The sequence below is a fragment of the Pseudopodoces humilis genome, chromosome 15, assembly GCF_049639895.1.
Source record: "Pseudopodoces humilis isolate 2021_Gansu_Grassland_sample_001 chromosome 15, ASM4963989v1, whole genome shotgun sequence".
Classification (NCBI taxonomy): domain Eukaryota; kingdom Metazoa; phylum Chordata; class Aves; order Passeriformes; family Paridae; genus Pseudopodoces; species Pseudopodoces humilis.
The window spans coordinates 17,590,651-17,617,585 of NC_142214.1; the positions used below are offsets into that span (position 1 = coordinate 17,590,651).

Sequence of the window (26,935 nt, forward strand, 5' to 3'; positions counted from 1 at the left end):
ATGAAATGGAGGCAGAAGAAGGAGAAAAACCAAAACTCTCCATGTTTCAAGCATTAATATAATTTTGCCTTTCTCTAGAAAGTTTTGGGGTAAGAAAAGCACTTAAAATCCTTTTGCAAGGGGCAAAAGTTATTTATTTCAAATAAATGAAATTTATTCAAATAGAGTTTGAGCTGAACTAAACTCAGTTGAGTTCCCCTGGCCTGAGTGCAGCGCTCACACGAAGTTTGAGCACAGAACCAGACCCCAGGATAATCCTGGCTCTACCTACCAAAGATCTCACTGCCAGGGTGAAGCAGAGAGAAAACTGAACAAACTCTGCACCAGGAGAGCAGCTGGCTGCCTACCTTGAGTATTTCAAAGCCAATTGTGATGTTCTCTCCTCTCCCTTCTTTCTTGTACTGGCGGCGATCCTCCTGCTGCAATGACACCAACACTTTGTCCTCCACCTTCTTAACATCAAAGAGGTACTGGGAGGAGAGAGAAGAGAGAAAAGCTGTTGGAATTACCTCAGGAGGCTGAGGGTGAAGCCATCACCAGGAAATATCTGCATACAAATGAGGCAAATGGAAATGCATCCGGGGGAGGAAGGAGATTTCTCCATGTAGCTGCACATTCCCAGCAATTCCCAGCTGGAGAATCAGTGCTAATAATAAGGATCTTAAAATCAAAAGTATCAGGTAAATAAAAGGTGTTGATGAAAATGGTAATCTTAGTGAGAGGAGATGGGGGAATGACCTTAAGGTGAAGTAAGGTAGGTTTAGACCTGATGTAAGGAAGAAATCCTTCCCTGGCAGGGTGGGCAGGCCCTGGCACAGGGTGCCCAGAGGAGCTGGGGCTGCCCCTGGATCCCTGGAAGTGCCCAAGGCCAGGTTGGATGGGGTTGGGAGCAGCCTGGAATGGTGGAAGGTGTCCCTGCCATGACAGAGAGCAGAATGAGATGAGCCTTAAGATCCCTCCCAACCCAAACCATTCTGTGATTCCCTAATTCTATGAACTCACATAAAGGACAGCCTGGGACAAAGGTACAAAATAACTGGAGTCAGCAGGAGGACACCTCATTCGAAAGCAAAAGACAGAAGATGAAGTTTTATTTAGCTGTAAATCAGCAGTGGGATGAAAAAAATAAACCAACAGACTCCACATGGGGTCTTAGATAATTTTTGATTCTCCTTTAAACTAAACAGTGCCTGTAAATGTCAAACATCTTTATACAGGACCTGCAAATGAAGGACTCTTTCAAACCTTATTTAAAAGGCACTTTGTTCTGCATCTAAGGTTCTTATTTAATGTGAGAATGACAGAAATGCTAATTTTGGACTTCTCAATTTTCCTGAATACTCCATAAAAAACAGCCAAGAAAGACTCCTGCACCTTTAGCGTGCAAATATTTTATCCAAACTGTGTACAGTGAACTTGAGTCATCTTGGGTTTATGACAAATCAAAGGAATTTATCTCAAGTTTAAGCAGCAGTTCCCATCTTACTAAACCTGACTAGAACACATTACTAAAAACCACTACCAGACCTGTTCATAAATAAGTATGAACAAAAGAAGGTCAGACAGGTGTTTCTTTACATGACAAGGAATTTAATTAATATGTTCATTATTAGAGACTCCTTTAAATTTTGCTTTGTGCATGCAGAGGGCAAACCTGAGTAGTCAGGACCAGTGGAGGGAAGAGGACATAATTTACCCCAAATTTGGACAGATGCTCTACACTCCCATCCTCAAAGACATTTAAATGTGAAGGAAATAAATAGAAACATAAACCTGCAGCAGCACACAGCTGGGTACCATGTGCGCCACATGTTCTGATTCCAGCAGAAATTCCCTGGCAGCATGGAGAGGAATATCGTCATTGGTTCAATTCCTCCCTCCCTTCTCCTTCGACTGCTGCTAAAAAGCAAATTATTGAGCTTTGCTCTGAGGTAGATACTGAGATTGCCTTGGTTCCAGAACCATCTACATCCCTCTGCCTTGGAGCTCTGCTGAACAAGGCCCATCCCAAGCTCTGATTTGTGTTTTATCTCACACATTGCAGCAGAGAAAGCACAGGGAGAGTCCCAGGGGGTGTAAGAGAACCTAAAAAGTGAGATATAAGCATGCAGCAACACCCAGTAATGCACATTTTAATTCCTGTCCATGTTGAACCACAGCCCAGAGTGTTCCAAGGCCATGGAGGGCTGGGAGGGAAACAAGTGGAACCAGGAAAGTTCTCCTGGTCTGATGACAGCTCTGCAACTTGTGACGCTCTTCAGCTGTCTCAGTGGGTAATGATCTAGAAGGCAGCAGGTGACTGCAGGATACACAAATGCTTGGCTGGAATTGCCTTATCAAAGGGGCTGGAAGTGTCACAATCCCTCTCTGCACAGATAAACCTCACAGGAGGCCTCAGTGCCAGGAGAACAGACTGAGATTATCTCCAGGTGATGGTGGGGTGCGCCACAGTAACCTGTCATGGCCCTGAGATAACAGAAATGTGCTCCAGCACTGCTGCTAGGAGCCTTTTCATCACACTGGAACACAGAGACCTGCCAGGGCACCAGGCATTGCACTCAGCTGGAACATGTGCATTTTGTTCTCTGTGACAGATAAACACTTACAAATGAGAGCAGACAAGCACTTGGAACACATCCAGAGTCTTACAGGGCAACACCTGAATTAAATCACCCCCTGGAAATGAGGCACTGGCAGAAGGCAGAGCAGTGAAGAGCTGCAGGATGAGCTGGGAATCTGAGATCTGATCTGAGCAGCAGAGGCTGCACTGCTCCAGCATCCTGCTCTGAGAACAGGGGCTGCAGGCAACCTCCCTTGAAAGTGCAGAGAAACAGATCCAAAAATATCTTTAATTAATCTGGACAGGAAGATCCATCTTCAAAGCAGTAGCAGAGTAGGTGCCCAGACCCCACGGACAGGAACAGAAGTTACATGGCTGAATTTGCGTGTGCTGGGAGAGAGAAGGGCAGGAAGGTGGAAAGGGAGTAGGAATGGATGAACAAATAAACTGAATAGCTTGAAATGACCAGGTAGGACAAGAGAAGGAAAATTCTGTAGTGCTGATGATGAGAGGCTGAGCTTGGGGAAGAGACCAGGTACTTCCAGAATCTTACATTAATGCCAAGGGATACTAACTTCATACAGTGGATCAAATCCCCAAACTGTTTAAGGGGGTTAAATGAGCTCTGTCATTTGAAAATCAGATTTGTTGCCTTTCTACGACTGGAAAAATGAAAGAAGTCCAGGCAGGAGATCAGTAATTTTGTTGTGTTTTGTGTGTGTGACTCACCAGCCGCAAGCATGAACAGTCCTAAATAAATATCTAAACCCTTCTGAGAAATTGCACCAAAATCACTGAAACATGCAATACACAGCACACTCCCAGGGCAATGAGATTTTTGTCTGGTAGTCACTGCCAACTCCTAAACAGCTTGGATACTTCAGGAGCCCCAGCTAAAAGTGGATCCACTTCAATACCTCACAAAACTTCCCACCTGGGGGTTCTGCAGGGTTCTCTGTTACCCAATACCTCACAAATACACAGTACCTCACAAAACACAAGGATTCCCACCTGGGGGTTCTGCAGGAAGGTTTCTGTTATTAAATACCTCACAAAACACAGGGATTCCCACCTGGGGGTTCTGCAGGAAGGTCTCTCTGTTATCAAAGCAGCCCCCAGATCGGTTCAGCAGAGGCTCTGGATGCTTTGTCCAAGCCCCATACATCATTTCCTTCTCCCAGGTCTTGTGGAGGCTGAAGTAGGAGGTGTTCACAGTCCTGCAGATGTCCACATCTGTGAAATTCTTACACCAGTCCTCAAACGTCATCCTGCTCCACAGAACACCAGGGGAGTAATGGTTTGTTTAAAAATAAGCAGTGATATTCACACAAAGAGCCAAAACACAAAATCTTCCAGTGATTTGAAGAGGAGGCATTGCTCAGCTGTTCAGGGGACAAACTGATTCACTGGAAAGCTTTCCATGTGGAAATATTTGTGAAGCCACAGTCACAGAGTTGTAGAGCTTAATTCAGAGCAGCATCACTCAGTGTTTTTGGTCAGATGAGGATCTGCTCTGTTAAACCAGCCTAAAGGACTGGTTGAACCTCCCAGGCTGGATTTGGTATCACATTTTACAAAGGCCAAAGAGATCAATTAAATTGATAAATCCTGCAATTAAAGCAGGATCCACTCCTCATTATTACACTCCTGATTGTCACACCTGTCCCTGAGCAGAACTCAGTCCTCTGCACTCTGGACAGAGCTTTTATTTAACCCCATCTCACCTGTGCCTGCTAAAGGAATGAGCTGGACTGCAGAGCTACTGCAAAACAGCTTGGCTCCTTGAATTACCATCATGGCTTGGCTTATTCATGGCACAGATCCAAACCCTGCAGCTGCCAGTCCTGACAAAGCCAACAGAATTCTTTTCACTCTGAGCCCTGCCAGCTCACATGGTGCAATATTGATCATCTCTTGAAGGACCTGCTGGGCTGAGGATCTAAGCTTTAAGCAAGGTCAAAATTAATAGAGCTCTAGACATTGTATAGATAACGAACACTTCTCATTCCTATGCTGGAAAACACCAACAAATATCAAAATTCACTGGATGCAACTCTATTTTTAGATGCCTCAGCCATGGCTGACCTACAGACAGGCACAGTAGTCAGTAAACAGGGTGTGAAGTGCACACAGTACTTCCTCAGATATTTATTTCAAAATTTAACTGGTCCAAACACTGTTCAATATTGGGCATTGTGCCATGTAAACCAGCACATGTTCTCCTGGTTTCTGAGAGATTATCCCTAATACAGGGATTATTAAATTATTATATTAAATTAAATTATGATTAAATAGATTCTGAGAGCTACTAATTTTGTTCTACTAGTTTTAAATCCATTTTGTTTATCCTTCCCTGTCATCCCTTGGGAGTTTGAAAGAAACAGACCTTGGGATAACTTTATCCATCTGTTTTTGGAGCTGTTATAAATGGCAGATTAATGACAGTTACTGTAGCCAGTGTCTCCAAATCCTTCACATCACTCCCACTCACCAGAACTCCCCATCGTTCTCAACAGTCAGCCCCAAATTCTTGCGCTCAGAATCGCTGACTTTCTTCCACTCTTCAGAACTAAAAGGAAATAATTAAAAAAAAAAAAAAAATAGAAAAAACCCCATCAAAACAATAAGTAAAATAAATAAAATAAAAACTCTCACCTGGAAAAAAATAATTTGAAGTAAAAATCTCTCCTGGTCCGTGGTTTTAAAAGGAATATCAGAGTACTGAAAGGGCAGATGATTTTGATGAAAGTGTGAGGCTTTCAGGAGTTTTAAAACATTAATTGATTTGAAAGCTACTAAAAAGGAAAGAGATGAACAGGAAATAGGCTAAAGGAGAGCAGAATTTTATGGATTTCCCTTGTCACCCCCTCCATTAGGACTGTTAAACACTTAAAGAGCTGGTTTCCAAGGTCACAGGAGATTGACTCCATTCCCTGAAGGCGCCTCAAATGAAACCTGCTTTTCCTCCTCGGGAGATTATCGAACGCTTCACTTAGACCAAAGTATTCTCTCTGTCTTTTAATCACCTTAATCAAACAGGCCTGAGGTCTGAGATTTCCCTGGGGGCCCTTTGAGAAGGAACTGCTGGAGCCTGAGCATGGTGTCCACTTTGCAGAGGAGCACTGCAGTGCCCAGAGCCTCCAGGGACACAGCCCCTAAATTCCAGCAGCCTCCTGCTGAAACCCAAACCAGACCCTGGCCCTGATGGTTACAGCAGCCAAACAGAGCCACAACTCCTCGCTGCCCTTCCAAAAGCACTTGGAGGCTGAAGCTGGAGGTGGCTGGAAGGAGGGAATGGAGGCTGCTCGCCCTAACAGACATCTTCTTAACCTATTTGGAAATTGTCAATTTAATTCTGTTAGACCAAAAGCCATGGGCCACCGTCAGAGTGCTCAGTGCTGGCATGAGTGGCAGCTGTGCCAGACACAGGCTGCTGGAGAACCCTGAGGGCTCCAGTTAAACAAGACACAGCAGCTCTTTTGTGCATTCTTTTCATTTCACCCAGACCAATCTCTCTGAAAGGAGCAGATTTTTGCTAGCTAAAGCATGGATCGTAAGAAATTAATATGCTGCTGTTAAGAACACTGCATTGTTAAATACAGAATGCTAACTGGTGAGCCCAGTGCTGAACTGTCACGTATTTTTCATGTATAAATCACCCATGATGGGAGACATCCCCTCCAGCAATCATTTCTCTTGCTGTGGAGCTACCTGCTAAGCCCATGGCCCACACGAAAATTCATCAGAAAGTTAATTAGAAAGAAATCACAAATGTGGCACTTTTACAGCGTTTTTCACCAGTCACTTAAATTATCTACAAGACTTTTACCACCCCCAGCAGCTGGAAATTGCAGATGAGAAACTGAGTCACAGACACGCTCATGGTGAGGCTGGGAACGAGCCTCGTGTTCTTGACTCATGAGCTATTTTTCTTCCCAGGTGCCAGAAGAATGATGGAAGGAGTAAATAAGGTCCAGGGAGCCATAAACTGCTCCAGGACGTGCTCATTCTCTCAGAGGAAGATGGGCAGAGATGGCACAGAGGTCCAGCCATCTCTGAGTACAGATGTGTCTCAGCAGAGTTTAACCACAAATTGCGGTGCCCCCAGCGCAGCTTCACCCCCTGACACCGCGTTTGCAGCTCTCACCTGTCGCTCCAAGCACCGTGCCACTCTTTTTTCCCCCAGGGATTCCTCAGCCTGACCATGAACAGCTTTTCTGCCTTGAAGGAGAGCAGGAGCCTCTCTCCGAGGCGCAGCTTCCCGATGGCAGTCACGGAATAGGCATGGCCCACGATGAGCCCCAGCTCTGTCTCTGCTTCGCTGGGGCGGCCAGAGGACTCCTTGGGCATGAAGGGTGACAATTAAACACAAAGAACTCACATCTCTGAGGAACCTGACAGCTCCAAGTTGGAGGGGAAGGACAAGAAAAATTTGGTTTTTCTTCTGTTCCTCAGTGATTTGACTATGCAGGAAAATAACGACATTGGGAATCAGAGCTGGGGGCTCACTGGTCTGGCGTTGATAGTGGCAGGCAATTCCAGTGCCAGACAATCCCAGAGCACAGGGGAATCCTGCCTGCTGCAGCCAGTCTCTCCTCCTGGCCTCAGAGTTAGAGACAGGGCTGATGGAAAAGCTTTATCAGCCCTTCCAAAACCTTGGCATCTCTTCTGGACACTGGTGACTGTGCCCAGACTGTCTGGGGGTGTCCTCACCTGGACACTCATGGATTTATCTGGTGAGTCCAGTGGTTGCTCTTGTGTAGGGATAAATTTGATACCCAGGGTCTGGCAGTGGGTAAAAATGGGAGAGCACAGGCACAAGTGAAGAAACTTCCAAGCCATTTGTGCAGCCTGTGCTGTAGCTCACTCGCTCCTGGCAGGGCTCTCTCCTGTGCCAAAGATCTGTAGGATGCTTTAGGAGCTGCGTTTGCTCACCATAAACTCCACATAAGAGTTTCCAGCAGTGATCAGGCTGTCCCTAAACTGACCCTAAACTGACCCTAAACTGACCCTAAACTGTCCCTAAACTGTCCTGTTTGATGCCCCAGACCTCATCAGATGCTGATCCAAGAACACATAGAAGAAGCCAAGCTCTGAAAAAGAGCACAATTTCATTTAATGCATCCAAATCTCCTGATCTAAACCCAGGAAAGCAGCATCCTACAAAGGTGTTGGAGTTGTTTTGATGGTCCTGGATCCAGATTCTCCACACCCTCACTGAATCCAGCCAAGCCACCCTTGAGTCTCTCTCACCTAAAACCCACAGGGCCTGTGGAAACACTCATTGCTTTGGACTTCAAGGAAGAAAGATTTGACTCAGTGCAGATCCTGCTCTGTAAACTTGTAATTACCTAATTAATGCTCAATCAAGCCTTGGCTGTGGAGGAGAGAGCAAGAGGCATGGCCTCTTGGTGTTACTAATGCAAATATTTAAATAGAAATATATTATTTATCATTACACATGAAAATATTAATATAAATATATGAATATTTAAATATAAATAAGGACTTCTCACAGTTGTGAAATGCACAGAGTACTTCCTCAGATATTTTTACCCATTTCAAAATTTAACTGCTCTAAACAGACGAGGTCCTTGTCCTAAGGCAAATGTTGCACTGATACAACAGTGCTCAGTCCCCAAAGGTAAGAAATCACATTAAAAAAAAAAAAAAAGAAAATAAAAGAAGGGCAAAAGAGAAATTCCTGTCAAATTGGAACTGACAAATGGTCTGGCAACTGTGAGAGTGTCACCAAGCCCCCTGTGCCTCTTGCTGACAACAGCTCCCAAAGAATCAGCTCAAGTGTTCCCCCAGCCTGGCTGATGTTCCTGGCTCTGGGCTCCCTCCAGTGTAACACTTTCACTCCCATTTTTCACAGCTAAAAGCAAACAAGGAGTCCCTGACAGCACAGGAGTCTGGAACTTCTCCTGCTGCCTTTATTACCCCCCCAGGCTCTTCTCACTGCTGGCTTTTCCCACCTCATTCTCAAGATATTTATTTCTTTATTCAAATGAGATATTGAAACATCTCCTGTCTGTTCAGATTTCCAAATGGGGATGCTGAGGGCCATTCTGTAACCCAAGGAAAATGATGACATGTTTGTAAGGCAGCAATGAAGCCACCTGAGTATTAAATAATCTACACCTAGCAAGCTCCACTCTGTGTATAATTCATCAAGAAGTGACAAATGCAGGCAAACTTAGGAATGGCCTCTCTGTAATCAATTTTTAGAAGCATTTGTGTTTAATTTGAAAGGGGGAAACATAATGCCAGGAATCAGTGGAAGAATTACAACTGCCTAATTAATTGCTTTTTAAAACACAGCTCCCTGTACTGAGTCAATCACCTCACCAAATTGTTGTTAAGAAACAGAGCTGCTCTCACATTTGGGAGCAACCTATCATTCCCAAAACAATGTCTGCAGTAACAACTCACACCAGACTGCTCTGCCAGCCTGGCCTGAGCAAATCAGACGCAATTCTTTCAAATGAAAATTCAGGCCTTATGGAAAAAAAAGGTAAAACAAAACCCAAAGGCCTTGAAGCTTTTGTTTCTGAGCTGTTTCATGATGCTGCTGGAAGGGACAGTCCTGTTCTATCTCAGGTTAAAGTTTGTGTCCCACAAGGTAGCAGGTTTCCTCCTTGGTCCTGATGCAGGACAGTGCAAGGCCAGGGCCAGATAAACAGGTAACACTTTCAGGAACCTCCAAAACCAGCTGATCTTCTGTCGTTCTTGGCAATTCCACAACTCTCCTCATACTCACAAGAATTTCTGAATGAATCACCTTCATTCACAGATAGGGAAATTAAAGCAAAATCTTTAGGTGATTTAGCTAAGATCAGCCTTATCTAAGGTTTTAAACTGAAGCAGGGGCTGTGGGAGGAAGATGCTGAAGTGCACTTAGATGCCAACCCTGCAGCTCCTAGAAAATTATCCCTTTTCTCTGGGCTGCTGGATTAATGGTTCAAGATCAATTATAAAAAAGAAAAATAATTCAACAGGAATCTTTTAGGAAATACTCAGGTGCAGTTTGTTAGCCCTTCACACGTGATAAGGGCTGTGGACAAGGTGAGGATCCCAGCACTGCCCAGCCGGGGCCTGACATTGCAGATTCAGACAGAATGTGAGCTCAGCCCAGCTGTCAAAGGTTTGCCTCCTCCAGGGCTGGCCCAGCGGTGGTTTGTGAAGCACAAAGCATCTTTTGGGAGCTGTTATTCGTCCATCTTCCAGCACAGGACTGGAGAGAGGTAAATCTTCCTCAGAAACCATTCCCTCTCTCCTGACCACAGGGACTTCACAGCCTCCTACCTGTGGGCACTGAGTTACCTGAGCCTCACATGAGCCAGCACAGGCAGGTTCTGCACCTTCATTCCAGTGGGGAGATTATTCAATATATTCAATATCAAACAGCATTTCCTGAATAAGCAGGTGAGCTCAGCCTTTCAGCTCAGCTCCACTCTTACCCTGGCTGCACTGGCACAACCAAAGTCATCTCAGCAGCTCCGTGCCAGAGCTGTTTTCTCTAAAGAGATTTCTCTAAGAAATACAGCCATTGAACACAGCTATCTGCTCTGTAAATTAGGGTGGATTTGCCTCAGGTCGATTCACAGCTGTGGCCATTCAGAAAAAAAAAATCATTTCAGACACACAGTGAAGTGGCAGCACAAGCAGCTGTGACTGTATTTAGTGGCTCCTGGAGCTGGAAGCACTTGCTGGATTTCTCCACACAAAGCTTTTCCAAACATGCAAAGGAAGGGCATGCTCAGTATCCTGATAATGGTATTTCTTCCAGAATATTTTCATTGAAATAAACCCTTAAAATCCAGCTCTCTGTACTCACCGAAATGGAGCAGCTGATGAACCCTCCTCTTTTATGCACTTTCATCAAGTCTTCAAACAGCTTCATCTGCTCATAAATAACCTCACCATATCTGCCCTCTGCCAAATTGATGGATTCTGCCACTGCTCCAGTGAAATCCACCAGGGCTTCTGCAGCACAGCCTCCATCCAGGGCTTGGTAGGATCCAGCCAGCCTGGGGGCAACACAGAACCACTTTACAGGGGGCTGCAACAAGTGCTCTAATTTGGCTTGAAGGAAGGGAAGATGTTTTTGTCTCATCAAGGGAAAACCAACAGAACAAAAAAGCCTGAGCAGACTGCAGATAAATCTTCTCTGCTTTCTAGGATCCTTAAGGATTTGGGCTGCTGAAGTGGACTGCATTGCATTCCTTTATGACTTACATCCTTAACAGAGATCAAAGAAGGAGCTCTCAATCTTTTCTACATTCTTTACCAGCAGCAAAACTAAAACCTACGGAAAGTCTGACAGAAATGAAGGACAAAACAGACAGAGGGACGACACTGAGGACTACAAGGACAACAAACCAGCTCATACTTAGCATAAGCTTTCTCCAGCAAAGCACTCCAGAATTCATTTCTCACGTTGGAATGGCAGTAGATCAGCTCCCCATTCTCTGTTGGCAGCAGATCATCAACCACCACCTCTGTCCACTCTCCAAAGCGCCAGAAACGGAATCGGAAAATCCCAGCGTATTTCCTTGGGTTTTTGGGGTCCCATTCCTGCTCATTATAGTCTGGAATCACCTGGGAAACCATGGAAGGGGAAGTTCAGCGAGTGCACTGTGCTGAGGTTTGTTCCCAGGGCAGACTGCCCTGGAACACGTTAAAGAAAGGGAAGATTTGAATCCAGCAAAATTCACCCTTTGTTAATCCCAGGGAGAAAACCACTGGTAGGCTGATAGGCAGGGAAACAGCCAAGTAACCTAAATAAAGTTTATTAGCTTTATTTCCTGCACCACACACACACCAATCACTCACCTGCTGCCAGAGGCTTTTCCTCAGAGCCAGGCAGGAGCAGGCAGCCACAAACCAGCAGTTCCCCAGCTTGCCCTGGTGGAAGTCATGGGAGCTCATTCCATCCACAAGCAGGTGGGGATCTTCACAGAGGTCCTGGAAAAGCAAACCAGAGATTGCTGGAGACTCCAGAAATGATCCCAGCATCCTTCCAGTCAGGAAAAGCAGCAGGAATTGATGCTGCTCTCACCTGAGCTCTGAGCTTCTTGTCAAGCCTCTAAAGAGGGGAAATGATGCCTTAAAGTTTTAGCCTTTATATTTTTCAAATGCTGTGCTTCAACAGTGCATAACTCTGTTATTGTTATGTGTTAACCTCACATAAAGTGTTCACTATTGTCTTCACACTTTGGTCAGACAAAAGAATTCCTCTGGGCCTGGAACCCAAGGACACCTCCCAGCCTCAGGCCCCAACAAGTATGAACAAAAGTGAATTGGGGGCAAGCAAACTGGGGGAATGTGACTTCGTTACCTGAAGCTGTAATTGGACAATTAACCACTGATATGCAAATAGAGGAAACTTATATCTGCCCAAAAAACTGGTGACCATCTTGGGTGTCGCCTCTGTGAGGCTTTTGCACTGCCCAGGGTGTACCTGTTAAAGGCCTTTAATAAATCCCCACTTTATTCTCTTAACCTTGTCCTGCCCCTGTTCCAGGCAGCCACTCCAAGGCTTCACTGCCATTCCTTTGGCTGCACACTGGAAACCCTCCTTCAGCAGCAGCCTGAGTCACTGCAGAGACCCCAACCCCTCAGCACCACGGCAGGAAGAGAACACCTCTTTGTGCAGCACACCTTTAATTCCCTGGGTCTCACAATTCTCATGGATCTGGCTCCTGCTGGAATTATTTCTCCCTCATTTCCTGGCTCCATCTCTATCCACGTGCAGATTCCCACCAGAGCGTGGCTGGATCCTGCTGGGATGTCTCCCTGCTCCTCCCTGGATTATCCCTTGCCCTGGAGGCAGAACCTCTCAGTGTCATGGACCACAGGAGAGCCACGGGGGTGCATTCTGCAGCAGTGATGTCCATGAAATCCTTGGCAGAGGTATCCTGCTGAATGGAGAGGGAACCTCCCACCAACACTTCAGCAAAAACTCGTGGGACCATCCCTGACTGGTGTGGAACCTGCAGGGCTCAATTCCTGACACTCTCCTGTCACTCACTGCTCCTCCTGACGGGCTGAGAGGATGGCAGAGCAGGCAGTGGCAGGAAATTCTGCTCTTTCACACTTTAACAAACCTAAATTTCAACACTCTGGAAACGATCCTATAGCCAAGCATTAGAAATGCAGAATAAATAACTCCATCTCACCTCAAAGTGGCAGGAGAGCCCAGGTTTCCTGGAGTCTGTCCTGTCTGCCATCAGCAGCAGAGGAAGGAGCTGTGCTCCTGACCTATGGATTCTCTCTGCCCTTTGGTAATTAAAGATGATGATCACAAAATAGCAGGACTTCAACCCAAGCCTGGCTAGAGCCCACAGGCATCTCTCTGATGTGACTCTGACAGATCAGTGCCAGATGAACTCATTTCCAGACAAAAAACCACCTCAGTGCTCAGCTGATGGTTTTCCTGGGCTGCTTTAGTACCTGGAATCAGCTCAGAGCATGGAATTCATAGAGCTGCAGCCGTTTTCCTTAAGAAAATTGTGATTTTGGCATGAGACTTTTCTCATTAAATAACAGCTGACATTTTAAATGCCTTTTGGGAAACAAGCAACTGATCATTACATGACACTGCTCTTCTGTCAGGAATTCTCATGTGTCTGCACTTAGAGAAAATTCAAAGCTTATTAAGAGACATTAACAAAAATCTGAGTAACAAAATGGTGCCTGAGAGGAAAACTGACCACATACAAGATACTCATCAGCATCTTGGATGGATTCATTCAGCCTCCCTGGATGCTCTGACATGGAATGGCAGCAGCACCTCCAGGCTGGCACTTCAGAGACGTAAATCCACCCAGCTGCAGGGGCTGACATCAGCTGGCCACTTGGCTTTCGTGGTAGTAGAACACATCCCACATCCATGTGGGCTAGATTCAATTTTATATCCCATTTCCTGGCATTTCTGGCATTAATAATTTCTAGTTTGTTTTTCTTGTTAGAATAATAAATGAGGGATAAATGGAGCCATCGGGGTCAAAACTGTCCAAACTTTTCTGTCACTAGTGAAAGCCAAAACTTTAATTAGTCTTAGAAATTAAGCACTGCTGTGTATTACAAAGATCTTATTTGGTTTGTTTTGTTAAAAAGAGCCACATTAAACTGCCATCTTTTAATTGAAGTGTGTCTCACATCTCACAAAGTCCTCAGAGGAAAAACAGAGCAGCATGTGCCAGCTGCCAAAACTGATGGATGAGATCAGCATTTGCTGAGTGCTGGGGTCCAAAGCAAACAGGGAAGAGCAGAGGCAGAAACAGCACTTCCCTGCTTCCACCAGAGTCACCAAATTCTCCAGGGTCCTGCTTGATAAACCCTTTCTCATTAAACCACCTAAGAGCCCTGCAGTTCTGGGACTAAAGTAAGAAAATGCCACCAATTCTGGTTCTTTTGTCATTAATACATTACAACAGCTGCTCTGGTGACTGTCACTGCATGGCTCAGATGAGACACAGTAACACTGAGGCACAACCAAGAGCTCATTTCAGCTCTTTCCTCTCTTCTGGGCTTGGTGATTTTCACCACTTATGCCATATTGTAAATTCTTAGGAATACTTTTGTCTGTCTAAGCCACAACTCCCCCAGCACAAGTTAGAAATGTGCTCTTTCAATATATTGTTCTGCAGTTCTTGTGAGAATCTTCAAGCATTTTTGGTTGCCTCAAGCATGTAAAAAATTAAAAATTAGAAAGAATATATATAATTTTTTTAAAAAAATATATTTTTCTACAATGCTCCCAGCAGTTAGGATATATAATGTTCCCAGTTTAGGATAGTTGAGGGTCAAGCCAGTTACTATCAGTAGTTACAAGGAGGAGACACTGACATGAGATGAGATCCAGGCACTTCAGGAGTCCCAATCCCTTTTCTCAGGATCATCTTGCATCATTGATACCTAAAGAGGCTGCCTGGAACAGGGGCTGGGCAGAGTTAAAGAATAAGGCAGGTATTTATTAAAAGGCCTTTAAAAAATACACCTTGGGCAGTACAAGAGCCCAGCCAGGGCTACACCAAAGGTGGAAGAGAGGTCATGAGTTTTCACACTTTTATAGGTTTTGGTCCATTTCCATACTGGGGTTAATTGTCCAATTTCAGGTGATGCAGTCCCATCCTCCCAGGTTGCTCTCCTCAGTTCGGGGCTGTTTGCACTTTCTGGGCCTGGAGCTGCAGCGGTGTCCTTGGTTCTGGGGCTGGGAAAGGATTGTTGTGTCTGCCTGGGCTGTGGGGAGAACCTGCTGACACTCTGTATGAACTCCAGAGTTATGAACCAGTGCAGTGCAGAATGTGGAAAATATGAAAGCCAAAACTTAAGGCATCATTTCCCCCCATCTGTGCTGTGAAAGAGAAACATCCTCCCATTTCCAAGGCAACATTTAAAGGCAGATTCTGGATCCTACTACACGATAAAAGCACCTGTTGCTGTATTTGTGCCTGCAGGGAGCATCCCACAGTCCAAATGCAGAGCTCTCCCCAGCTGTGCCCTCCCACATGTACAGGATGGAATAAACCCCATCTGCAGAGCTCCAGTTGGGCTGGGCAGGGGCTGGAAGTGAGGTCGGAGGTTTCAGGGGCTCATGGCTCTGCTGAAAGCCCCGATGCTCTCATTGTCCTACCAGGTTTTCATGTGCATGACAGAAGTCTGTTTGTGCCACCTCCCATCCTTGCTGTGTAGGATTGGAATATCTGACCTTCAGACTCTGATGTTGTGAGGAATAAAGTGGCTCACAAACCCCTTTTTTTCCTGATTTTAAATGGTCCCTTTATTTGTAACAGAGCAACCTGGTCAACTGGCTTGCAATCCTGTTTGAGTCTGGATCCCACAGAATTCCCATATGTGCCTTCCCAGCCCCTCATCCAAGCAGTAATGAAAATCCTGATGAGTTCCAAACTAAGGGAGATTCCTGCAGGGCTCCAGCAACACAACTTGAGAGTACTCCAAGTAATTTATTTCACCAGCTATGCATCCCCACCACAGAGGTTTTGCAAAACAACGTAAACCACGGGAGACAAGAGACTCCCATCTCACTGGAGCCAATGGTTTGTGTCTTGTTCTGCCACAATTCCCTACAATTAAAAAAAAAAAAAACTTTAAAAAAGAAAGGATGGGTTTTATTTAGGTAACTGATTGAGCAGGGATACAAGCATTGACTCCTAGAATAATTCAGCTAAAGGAGAAAATTCCCCTCAGCCCTGAACATCTTGTCCTGGTGTAAGTATTACCAATATTCATGGAGTAAAAGTTATGCAGTATTGGTTATTAATAGGGAGAAAGACAATCAGAGGGTTAATTAATTAGCTGTGTGTCTTCACAGGCATTAGCTGAAGCTGCACTGTAGAAATCATTAACTGTAAAACATTAAGAGATATCTCAGATGTCCAAAAAAGGGGAAAGAAGGTTTTTTAACAGATTAGGGTCTGTCAACTGTCTCAGAGAAAAACAGGAATTCAGCCAAGGGAAGAAGAAAGAAGAGCAGCAATTGTCTGCAATTAAGATTTTCAAAGGTTTCTGAAGTATTTAGAGCTTTCTTTCTTCAGCACCCTTTAAAGAACCCAGCCCTAGCATGAAAAATAATCCACCTTTGCTTGCACACGAGACCTACCGAGGCAGGCACTATCAGACTGATCTACTCAAGCCCAGAAACCATTCCCTCAAATTTTTTAAAGCAGGTTGATTTCTGTCAGAGCTGAGAATTGTTTCCAATTTCTTCCCTTCTCCCACCCTCACATCACCCTGAGTCAACTCCTGCAGAGACAGAGGAGGGAAGCAGGGGCAAAGGCAATTCTTCTGAACATGGATGTAAAAATTCAGCTGCAGCTGACACTGAACCAACCTCATCTAAAGGAAGGCAGCACAGACAGCACGCTGTGCTTGTGGGGTTGAAGAGGTAAATGGGATTGTCCATCCTGTGATGAACCCCAGCATGGTCACAGAATCCTCCCCAGAGCAGGCTGTGTGCCAGGGCATTTGCAGTGAGCCCCAGGAAGCAAAACAACCAAGCCCAGCTGCACTGGATGCTCCAGTTCATGCAAAAAGTCTTTTACAACCTTGTTGTGGCTGAAAAAAATCTGCCTGTGGAGTGAAAAAAGAAAAGTGGCCCCTCAGGGGACAGCTTTCAGAGAAATCTCCATCCATCCAACAAAACCTGGGGTAAGGAGTGACCTGGCTGAAACAGCCCTTGCTGAGATCAGGAGGGCACTGTGGGCATGGAAAGCCACAGAAGGCAGGTTTAGCCCCAGGTTCTGTCTGCACACCTGAGCTCAGGATGTGCAGTTCCCCTGTAAACTTTGTGCCCATCACCCAGCAGCATCAGCTCCTGGAAGTCAGATAACAGCACAAGAGCAAGGGGAAGAGCCTGCCAGAGCTCCAGCCTTGTGTGAAAGAAAACTCAGCTACTTGGGGATTGAGAAATGCTTCTTCCCCCTCCTCCCTCTCCACTAAATCCTGTTACAAAACCAAATGCACCACAGACATTTTTATAGTGTTCTTTTTTTCCATTTTCAGGTTGGGGCTAGTGGTGACTAATGCTCAGCCCATGGCTTTCAGCCTTGCCCTGACACGAGTGTTTGGGGAAGATCTGAATCAATGTTTTGGAAGAAAAAAAACCCCAAAAAATTCGGAATTGGGGAACATGATGTGTATCTTGGCTGCCTGTAGGTTCCACCTGTCCCCTGGAGCAGCACAGCCGCTCTCTCCAGAGCGCTGACAGGGCTGGAAGGGCTCAGTGATGGGCCCTAGGGCTGAACTCTTCCTGAACCCCACAACCCTGCCAGTCCTGTGCCTCTGCAGCCCAGAAATCCCTCCAGAATACAACAAAAGACTTGCTGCTCTCCCAGAACCCTCAGACAAGAACAAACCACCCCAAATCACCTCTTGCTGCACTGAGTTTGTGATGCTACAGAACTGCAGCACATCCATGGCACCTGCAGGGAAAAGCTGCTTTGTTTGACAATAACACTTTGTTTTTCATTGAATTTACCAGAACTCAGCCTTTGCCTCCTGCCCTCTTCCCCCTGCACCTATTCCCTTCTCTAAACTCGGTACCACAACCTGTGTGACCTTTCCTGAGCAGCAGCAATCAGAGATGCCATTCTCAGGACAGGATTCACCTCTGGCAACATCAAATTCTCTCAGCCAGATGTCCAAACTCCCCTGGAAGCAGAGCTCAGCTCCTTTCAAAGGGCAGGGCACAGACACTGCCCTGCCACTGCCATGGTCCTGTGACACTGGAGACAGCCCTGTGTCTCTACTGATCATATAAACCAATAGTTCAGAGCAATTCCAACCTCCATGAAACTCGATTTTCAGCTATTCCAAAGCTACAACAACTGGGACATAATGTGAGGGGGGAAAAAATTACTTAAAGTCACAATTTAATTGGTTAAAAATGCGTATGTTTAAACTTCCTGGGAAAAGTGATAGTTTTCCATCCTAAAGGGACAATTTTGGGGTCACTAATCTGAAGTTTCCTTGCAAAATTTTACAAATTTCAATTACAAAATCCTTTTACAAGGATTTACTCTGGTTTTGAGGTGGTGATGCTCCATTAAAAGAAAACAAACAGGTAGATGTAGTAGCAACCTTTCAAAGAAAACCTGAATGTAGCCATGCACCAAAGCAGGGGAAATGTTTTTGCATTCAATGCAATAAAAGAGGATGGCCAGGGACAAAGAAATTAGAGAAACTCCCTGACCCCATTTCCAGACACACCCCAGCGTGGCCGAGGTCAGCCATGGGCTGCAAGGTCACTCATCAGACTCAAAGGCCACCCACTCTTCAGCTCCATCTTTTTATTGCTCCCTCAGAACATGTTTGCCTATCCAATTCTTGGATGAGTTTCCTCAGATGGGGAACAAAAACAATAAGAAAAGGAGGCTGGAAAAAGTCACACCCGTTTTTTCACAGCACTGAGATATTCAGCACTGGAGCAGTGTGGAATAAACTATTCCCAGGTCAGTATTCCTGACTGTCCAGCTATGGCTGGGGGAGGAAAATATTTGTTTTTGCCTGTTAAGAAGCATCATTTTGGCTCAGGGGCCGTGATCTTGTCCAGCCTGACCTTCTGCTGCGTCTCAGGGGGCTGGCAACGGATGCAGATGGAATTCTCCATCACTGCCTTTTATGAGGAAGGGAATTTGCTGTTTACAAAAGAGTATCAGGCAGATTTCTGCAAAGTCACATTCATTTTTTTTCATTACGTTGAGTATTTTGTGGCAAAACTAAAGCCAAGTCATGTAAACGTTGTCTGGAGTGAAAATTCAGATTAATCTGGGAGATGATTTGTTTTTCCTGGAAGGAGATATTTCTCCCTTGTCCAATGGCAATGCACAGACTTCAAAGATTAAAAAGCATAAGTCTAAACACCACATTAAAGAGCATAAACCCCTTTAGCAACAAGTTCCTCCTTTCCACACCCCTTTTCCAGCAGGGTTTGCTTTCAGCCTAGACTCCACTATCAACCAACCATGGCATTTATCTCAGACACTTTCTTAAGGATAAAAATCCTTTATCCTCTTCTCCCAGACTCCTCATCATTTTCAGACAGCACCTTGAGGTGTTTTCCCACTTATTTGCTTCAGGCAAAAGCATGTGAATGTCTGGGGTAACAGTTCAAGGCATTTCCAGTGACACCTTCCACAGAAACCTTTGGAATTGCGATCCACCCCACCCCATTCTGGACTAGATGTTTGTTTCATAACATAAAAAGAGGAACTGTGAAATGACATAAAGCCCTGAGCATAACACACAAGCTTCTTAGGCTACGAGATGAGTTGAGCTGTGTCAAATTTTGGATTTTGAATTGGTTTTAAATAGAATTTTTTTTTTTAGCCAGCCCAGCACAGCTTTGCTGAGCCTATGAAGGTCAGAGTCTGTGGAGGGTCTCTGTCCCAACATGATGCATATCAGACTTAAAATTCTAGTCTAGACATCCTTTCTAGGCAAAGATCAGCCTTAGAACATGCAAACCAGAGTGTTTTTCTTCTAGGAAGATCAAGAGTTACAAAACTGTTGCCCCAAAAGTGACACCACAGCATTCATTTTACTCCTGAATACTGAAAGGAATTCTTACGACTCGGCCAAATCAGTGTCACAGAACCATAAATTCACAGGAACTACCAGGCAGGATTTTATTTACACAACTTAAAAACAAACAGCAGCTTCTATCTCTAAAACATCTTTTTAAACTTTGTCTTGGAAAGTTTTTCATTTAGCAATAAAGTTATCAGCATGTGAGATATGTTTCTTCAGTTTTGAGTGATGACACTGAAAAACCCACATCAGTGACTTCTAAAGAAAGATTATTAAGATTATTAAAAATTATCTAACAGTTGTCTCTGCGGTGCTATGTGAAATTCAGTGCTTAATAAAGAGTGTCTGTGCTGTATAAAGCACATTTTTGTCTGGAGACAGCACTTTCTAGTCTGATACAGTGAATAATGATCAAAATAGGGTTGTTTTTTTTACTAAGATTGTACTATATCTTTAGTCCTGTGGTGGTGAGTAAAAAATTGAATCTTGTTTAGCAGTGATCCACCTGTGGGCTTTGGTCTGCACATTTGGAGGTTTATTGCTGCTGCAAATTCACCACAGGAGCTCTAAGGAAGCACTTGTGGGACTGACAAAAGACAAAAATTGAGGAATTTTTCTCTCCCTGGGTCAGTAGGATAACCCCACACACAATCCAGTTTTGTGCAGAGCTGCATTTGCTGTGCAGGGTCACTGCTGTCTGTCTCCTCCTCCCTTCAGATAAGGGCATTTAAGCCTTGCACTGATTTTCCTCCCTAAATGGAGATGTGAATGCAGCACCTCGTCCTCTGGCCTCTCCTCCCTCCTTCACCCACTGACTGCTCTCCACAAACAAAACTCCTCAGAAGTGACAGCTGCCTAAAAATCTCCTTTTCACATTTGGGCACATCACCTAATGGCCACTGGTGTCTGCACAATGAGAGGAATAACTCAAATTTAATCCAAATATTTCAGATGTAATCCAGCCATGGCATTTCTCCTTCCCGGTCTTAACGAGCACATTCATTTCCCTCAAGTGATGAATATCTCATGAACCAAACCAAAGCTGCATCTGCCTGTGGACAGAGGTGAATTGAGGGGATTTGCACCTAGAAAGCAACAGCAGCCCTTGGTTTAGCCAAAATGATGATGATTTACAGCTGAGAATCTGCCCTGCAGCTCTGCATTTGGCTGCAGTGAAAACTGCACACCCTGAGGGGGAGGGTGAGCTTGGAGCACCAGGGACACCAGGTTAAGTTATTTGTGCAGGCTTTCCAAAATCTGTAAAAAATTAAAAACCAGCATTGCCCCCAGTGAACATGATGGCTGAACTGTAAATGCTTATGTTGTAAGACAAGGGAAAAGCAACACTGGCAAACCTCAACATTATTAGAAACAGGCCCTTCTCCTGTCTTTTGAGAGTTAAGAAATGTTTCTTGGGTTTTTCACTGACTTCAGCTGTTTGTCCCTGATTAAATAAAGATGATGAAGTTCTCGCAGCAATTCCTAAATCTTCATAGAAAATCTTCATCTCTAGAGGAAATTTTGTGGTGCTTTGAACACACAACAGGAACTGGAGGTCTGGATCCTTTTTGTTTTACCCAGAACGAAGCTTCAAATCCATCATTCCAAATCAAACACTTTGTGTTACCTGGGAAGTGCTGTGGGGTTGGGCACTGTGAATATTCCTACAGCTGTCAGTGATCATAAAGATAGGAGGGAAATTATTTGGATTCCAAAGATTTCTAAGCAGGTAAATCAGGAGGGTAATTTCTCAGTGATGGTGCTGATGTGAGTGTTTAACAGAAAAACTTGTCTGAAATGAGGTGGTGAATTCATCTCAGTGTATTTGTATCACATCGGGAAAATCAAAAATTAGCTCAAGAAGTGAAAGAGCTGTGGAAAGAAACAGCATGGTATAAATAAGGAGAAGAGTTTCTTACTCTGTCTTTGCAAGCAAGAAGTCTCTTAAATGTCTGAATAATTTAACCACAAAGATGAAACTCAGTGTGCTTCAACTGGGATAAAATCATGACCAAGTAAATATTCTGACTACACCCTGAGTCCTCCCAGGACTCCTGTCCATGGATTTGTCTGACTGAATCTGCTCTAGTCCTTGTTTTGGGTTGAAACAGAAGAGAATCCAAAATTAATGATCATTAATGGTGCTAGGAAACTTACTGAGCATTCAAACACTGATAGAGCTCCACGTTTTTCCAGGTCCTGAAGTGATGAAAGCATCCAGGTTCCTCTGGCTTTTCAGTGGTTTGGGCATTTTAGTTGCACAATAATAATATCCAAAGTGACATGCAGGGTTTGTAAAAACATTAAAGCATATTCAGACTGGTTTATCCTGGGAATTCTCTTGAGGCTGGAAAGAAGAAATCCTCAGGATCACTTTGTATAATAGCACGTTATCCAGACAGATTTTATTCATTTTAGTACTCTATAGCCAACTGTGCAAGACAAAATTATCTACATAGAGAGAAAAGCATGGGCTTGATTATTGATATCCTAGCAGATACAGGAGCTGGGATGTAAGTGTGTAAATTAGAGAGTTTTCTTGAGCCACTGGGTGAGAAAGTTAAAGGTTCAAACTGGTTTAAGAACAGAAGACAAGATGGAGGATTGAGGGTGTTGTCTTTTGTCCTTTTTCTTCCTTCTTCATTTTCTTCTTCCAGAGGTTTTTGGGTAATAATAAGTGATTGGATAGAGAATTCTGCAGTGCAGCACTCAGGTGTTGGGTCACTGGGTCACTAAGGAAAATAATTTACTTGGCATTTGTTAATTGGGTAAATGGACATATAAAAGACCTTGAAGAAGATCTTTGTTAGACATTTTGCACTTTTCTATCTTAGTGCACACAGCTCCTTGTACCCTGCATACATGTAATATAAATATAAGAAGAATAAACAACCAAGTCCAAACAAGACAAAACTGCCTCTCTCTCATCAATCTCAGCCCAAGGGGAGAAAGAACCCAACCACAAATGTCCCATCAAGACACCCAGATGGCTCCAGACAGAGATTCCAGTTCCTGCTGCACATCAGGAGGTCGAGGTGGCCTCTGCCACTCCCACACCGGCTAAAATTCAGTGCATGAAAATTGTAAGGTAACACTTCCTCTCAACAAAAAGTGCATTTTTCCCGAGGAACAACATTTTATGTCCTGAAAACTGTAAAAAAAGCAGCAAATTCAAAATGTTTTTGTGATTAAGGTAGAAATAATGCCACACACAGGCAAGACAGCAGCTCTGAAAGGTTCTTTCAGCTGTGTAGGATTTTTAAAAGCTTCTTTTTAGCCAAGAAAACATACATTTTAATTTAATCTTTAAATAGAATTAATCTTGAAGGAAACATACATTTGGATCACAGGAACACAGCATGAAATTCAAACAAATTACTCTGCAAATCACAGGCAGAATGGTTTACTAAATCAAATTCCAGCTCATCCCAAATACCCTTTTAAATATGGAAATAATATGACAAAAGCATGAAGCTCTTCACACAGAAAGCATTTTTTGGATGTGGATGCTTTCCACTCTTGCTGAAGAGTGTTGACAGAACAATAGCTCAATTTCCTTTGCAACTGGCATGTTTTGGCTGTAATTTCTCCTTCACAGAAGTCAGACATTTAATTCTTTTGGAAGACTAAATCAATGAACTAACAATTACTGTAAGAAGACTTATGCTAGCTGGGGATATGATCCTCAGGCTTTTTGTTTTACAGTCTCAAAATAAATTTTACCATGTCATTCCTACCATCACCACATCGCCTCAGGACAAACAGAAACCGTTTGAGAAACCAATTTTCATCTAACGACAGCTGAACCAACTAAATAAAACCTGACATTTTAAACTTTAAAGAAACATTCAGAGCCTTGGAGTTGTACTGTTTGCGTCCTAGAAATGACATTGAGGTGGTTTAATGTATTTTTTTCTTTAGAGGAAACGACCACAGCAACATAAGAAAGCCTTCACCCAATGTGAGGGAGGGAAATACAAACTGGAGAAAGCGCCAGGAGAGAAGATAACAAAATGCTGGCATCTGGAGAGCTGTCTGCATGCATGTCATTTACAAATGTTTGCCTTTAATTCTATTCCTGGAAGACTTGGGGTGAATAAAATCACTGAGCAAGCTGCCGCTTTCCAAACGTTGATCGTGTCGTGACGCAGCCGCCAACGAAACTAAACTGAAACCAGAGAATTTTCTGATGTGACACCAGGAATGGGATTGAGCCACCAAATTGATGTCAGATGGGGCCCACTCAGTCACCAGACTGTACTGGAGGGGTCAGACCTGGAGGCTTTCTAGCTCCTTGCTCAACTCTTCTTCTGGACAAGCCCCACCTTAACAAGATTTTCCAGGCAAAATAAAAATAAAATGATGGATTTCATAGAATAAGGGTGAGCAACAGCTCGATTCTGGGAACATTTTGGCAATTCCAAGAAGAAACATGTCACAACTCCCCCAGCTGAAAATGTTAAGGACAAAATATTATGGGAGGAATGTCTAATCCAGTCAGAAACCAAGATGGAAACATGTCAAGCAATGTTTTCATGATGCCTCCCATACTCAGCCTGTTGGGGACAAACAAGGTGACAAACAGAGCACAGTGAGAGAAAAACTCTGATATTAATATTGAGATGTACCAGCATAAATCACTGGTGGGAATAGAAGCGAATTAAATTATGTTTTATAAGTTTGTATTGTTTAGAAAATGATGCTTTCTTAAAATAACATCCCCAAGAGAACAAAGCAGTGTCTGCTTCGGTCTCAACAGAACTTCTAAAATTGAACACTCATCTCAAAAAAAAAGTGAGGCCTTCTGAAGGTCTGGAACACTGTGTGCTCCCCTATTTTCATTTTTCAAATTGACACACAAAGTCTCTGCAGGGTGAAGCTCTCTGCAAGAGCTGGGCATCACCAGCCTGCTGCAGAAAGGTGAGGAGAGGCACAAAATCCTAAAACAGTGCAAGATTCCTGATCCTGTTTCTGGGGGACCTTCCCAGACACAGAAATGGAGCCCATCTGAATGAAGTTTTTATCAGGTTCTCGGGGTTTCTTGCACACTGCACTCACCCCAGCCTGGATGTGGCTGCACACCCTGGCCTGGGGAAACGGGACCTGGACAAGGCTCACACAGCTGGACACGACCCCCCAGAGAGGAATCCCAGCAATAACTGCAGGGAGGGATTCAGGGAGTTAAGAGATCCCTCCCTGTTTGTTGGTTTGGCTGTGAGGGGAGTCCTGGGGGCACCACACACAGCTCTGCTCCACTTTCTGCCTCCAGGAGCCAAACAGCTGGGAAAGAAAGTGCTTAACAACACATCTGCAACAACCCTTTGTGTCTGGTGACTGCTCCAGTTACTTCTCCCTGGACCCATCCTCTTTCCCATCACTGCTCTTAGTACAAAAATAAATCATATTTCCCTCCTAAAACTACCACAAATTTTACAGCACAGATTCTGGGGCTCTGCCTGCCTTCCAAATGCCACAGATTTGCCCTGGGGTGACAAAGCAAGTCCAAAGTTCTGTTTCACCCTTCAGCATCCTGCTGCCCAAGCCCCCATGTGGTGTGCACACATCCATGTGCATATATCCATTTAAACACACCCCTGCCTGCTGCTCTGGGCTCATGCCCTACCTCCAGGCTTTATTTTTGTGTTAGAAATTGGCTTGGTCTCATCACAGACAGAAATGCTGCTGCAAATGAATCAAGGTTTCAGCTTGCTGGGGGATTACATTGGCGAAATTGGTAATTGTATGTGAAGTTTATATTGTTTAATTTAAAATTCTCTTCAGCAAAATGCAATCCAGTATGAAATATTTACTGTTAACAGGATTCTCTCAGGGTCCAATGCCCATCAGATTTCCAGAGACAAGCCTGTTAATTATTACTTTGAGGCTTTGGTGGCAAAGGTTACTTTAGAATAATAACAGGCCAAACCTGCAGACAAAGTCAACACACATTTTTCAGTTTGTCTGGTGATAACAGAACACCTGCAGGAGCTGAGAAAGGGCTTGAAGCAGAGATGCCAAAGCCACTGAGAAAGGATCAGTGTCATGTTGAACATGAATTAGCACAGTGGCCACAGCCTGGGCATTTCAACCCTCCCATCCCCATTTCCTGGCATCAACACAACATTTCCTCAGCTGATTATTCTGTATTTTTACTATATCCAACGAGGTATATTTTGTGGCAGCTGTCTCTTCTGCTGTGGCAATAAAGGCTCTCCCCTTTGCACAACAGGCTGGCTTCATAAAAGATTAGCTAACAAACACATAAATAATAATAATAATAATAATAATATCAGCCTGGAAAACAGGAGAGTCCTTTGGAGCCTCCCTGCTTCCTCAGGAGGCTGCTCCCAGATGCTGTGAGCTGTCAAGCACATTTTACATGCCTGATGTAACCAAAATCCTCCTGGTTGGTTCTTGTTTTCCATCCAGCTATGAAAAAAAAGCCACAAATGAACCTCCCAGTTGTGAAACACACAAACACACTCACAATAAAAACCCTACCTTTGCTATTTCTCAGCCAAGAAAGGACAATGGACTGTAGGAATCAGCTGCCTGGAGCTCCCTACCTTCACCTGCCAGGGTGCCAGAAGGTGTCAAATTTTCTTTTCAGAACGTGTTCAGTGAAAAAAAAACAAAAACAACCCAACCTCAAAACCTTAGGAGGATATAATAAGGGGAGAAGGGAAAAAACAAAGCAAAGCCCATGATGTTCTCAGTGAATTGTTTGGCTGGACACCATCAGAACATGCTGTTCCAAGTACCTTAAAAGAGCTGAAAAATATTTCCTTGCCTTGAGAAAAAAAATCTAAGAAATATTTCAGCTTTATTAGCACATTTGGGGAAAAGTTACAACATTAAAATTAAAACCAAAAAGGATTTTTAACCCAGTACTTCCCCCCTACAAAAAAAAAAAAAAAGAAGCCACTATTTCTCCCCTCCATTTTAACAAAAAAAGATCAAAAGATGAAAAAGATAAATTGCTTGGAACAACTGGGACTATTATTAACTTCAAAATGAGTACAGGATCGAATTAGGGTAACACAAATAATGACAATATTATTCTATCATGATGTGCTCTATGACAACTTCCATTCTTGGTTGGTAAAATGAGAATTCCAGTTCCAAGGGGTTCTAGTTACTTTTTTTATCTCTGTAGATCAGTGCATCCTATATGAATTTGAGTTATTAGAACTCTTATTTAGATTCCATTTAGATGTCAACATCCCCTCCAAAATCCTGGCTGCTAAGTGCTTTAGAAAGTTTTGAATTTCAGAGAATTCCTGCATTCCTCATGCACCAAATCACAGCTGACCTCCT

At 44.0% G+C, this 26,935-nt stretch overlaps 1 protein-coding gene across 5 annotated transcripts in view; it reads right to left on the reverse strand.

Annotated features, from left to right (window-relative positions):
• CAPN6 (calpain 6) overlaps positions 1 to 26,935 on the reverse strand; it is a 51,966-nt gene that overhangs the window by 9,384 nt on the left and 15,647 nt on the right. For 3 of the 5 annotated variants that reach the window (XM_005527410.3, XM_088062859.1, XM_014256466.2), the window contains 7 exons: positions 11,399 to 11,530; positions 10,956 to 11,164; positions 10,401 to 10,593; positions 6,708 to 6,901; positions 5,052 to 5,129; positions 3,633 to 3,828; positions 348 to 470 (listed from right to left, as the gene is read on the reverse strand). In XM_005527410.3, coding sequence (XP_005527467.1) covers positions 348 to 470; positions 3,633 to 3,828; positions 5,052 to 5,129; positions 6,708 to 6,901; positions 10,401 to 10,593; positions 10,956 to 11,164; positions 11,399 to 11,530 — 1,125 coding nt within the window. Of the gene's footprint in view, positions 1 to 347; positions 471 to 3,632; positions 3,829 to 5,051; positions 5,130 to 6,707; positions 6,902 to 10,400; positions 10,594 to 10,955; positions 11,165 to 11,398; positions 11,531 to 21,775; positions 21,966 to 26,119; positions 26,135 to 26,935 lie in introns of those variants that run through there. The other 2 variants (XM_088062861.1, XM_088062860.1) reach the window with 2 other exon arrangements.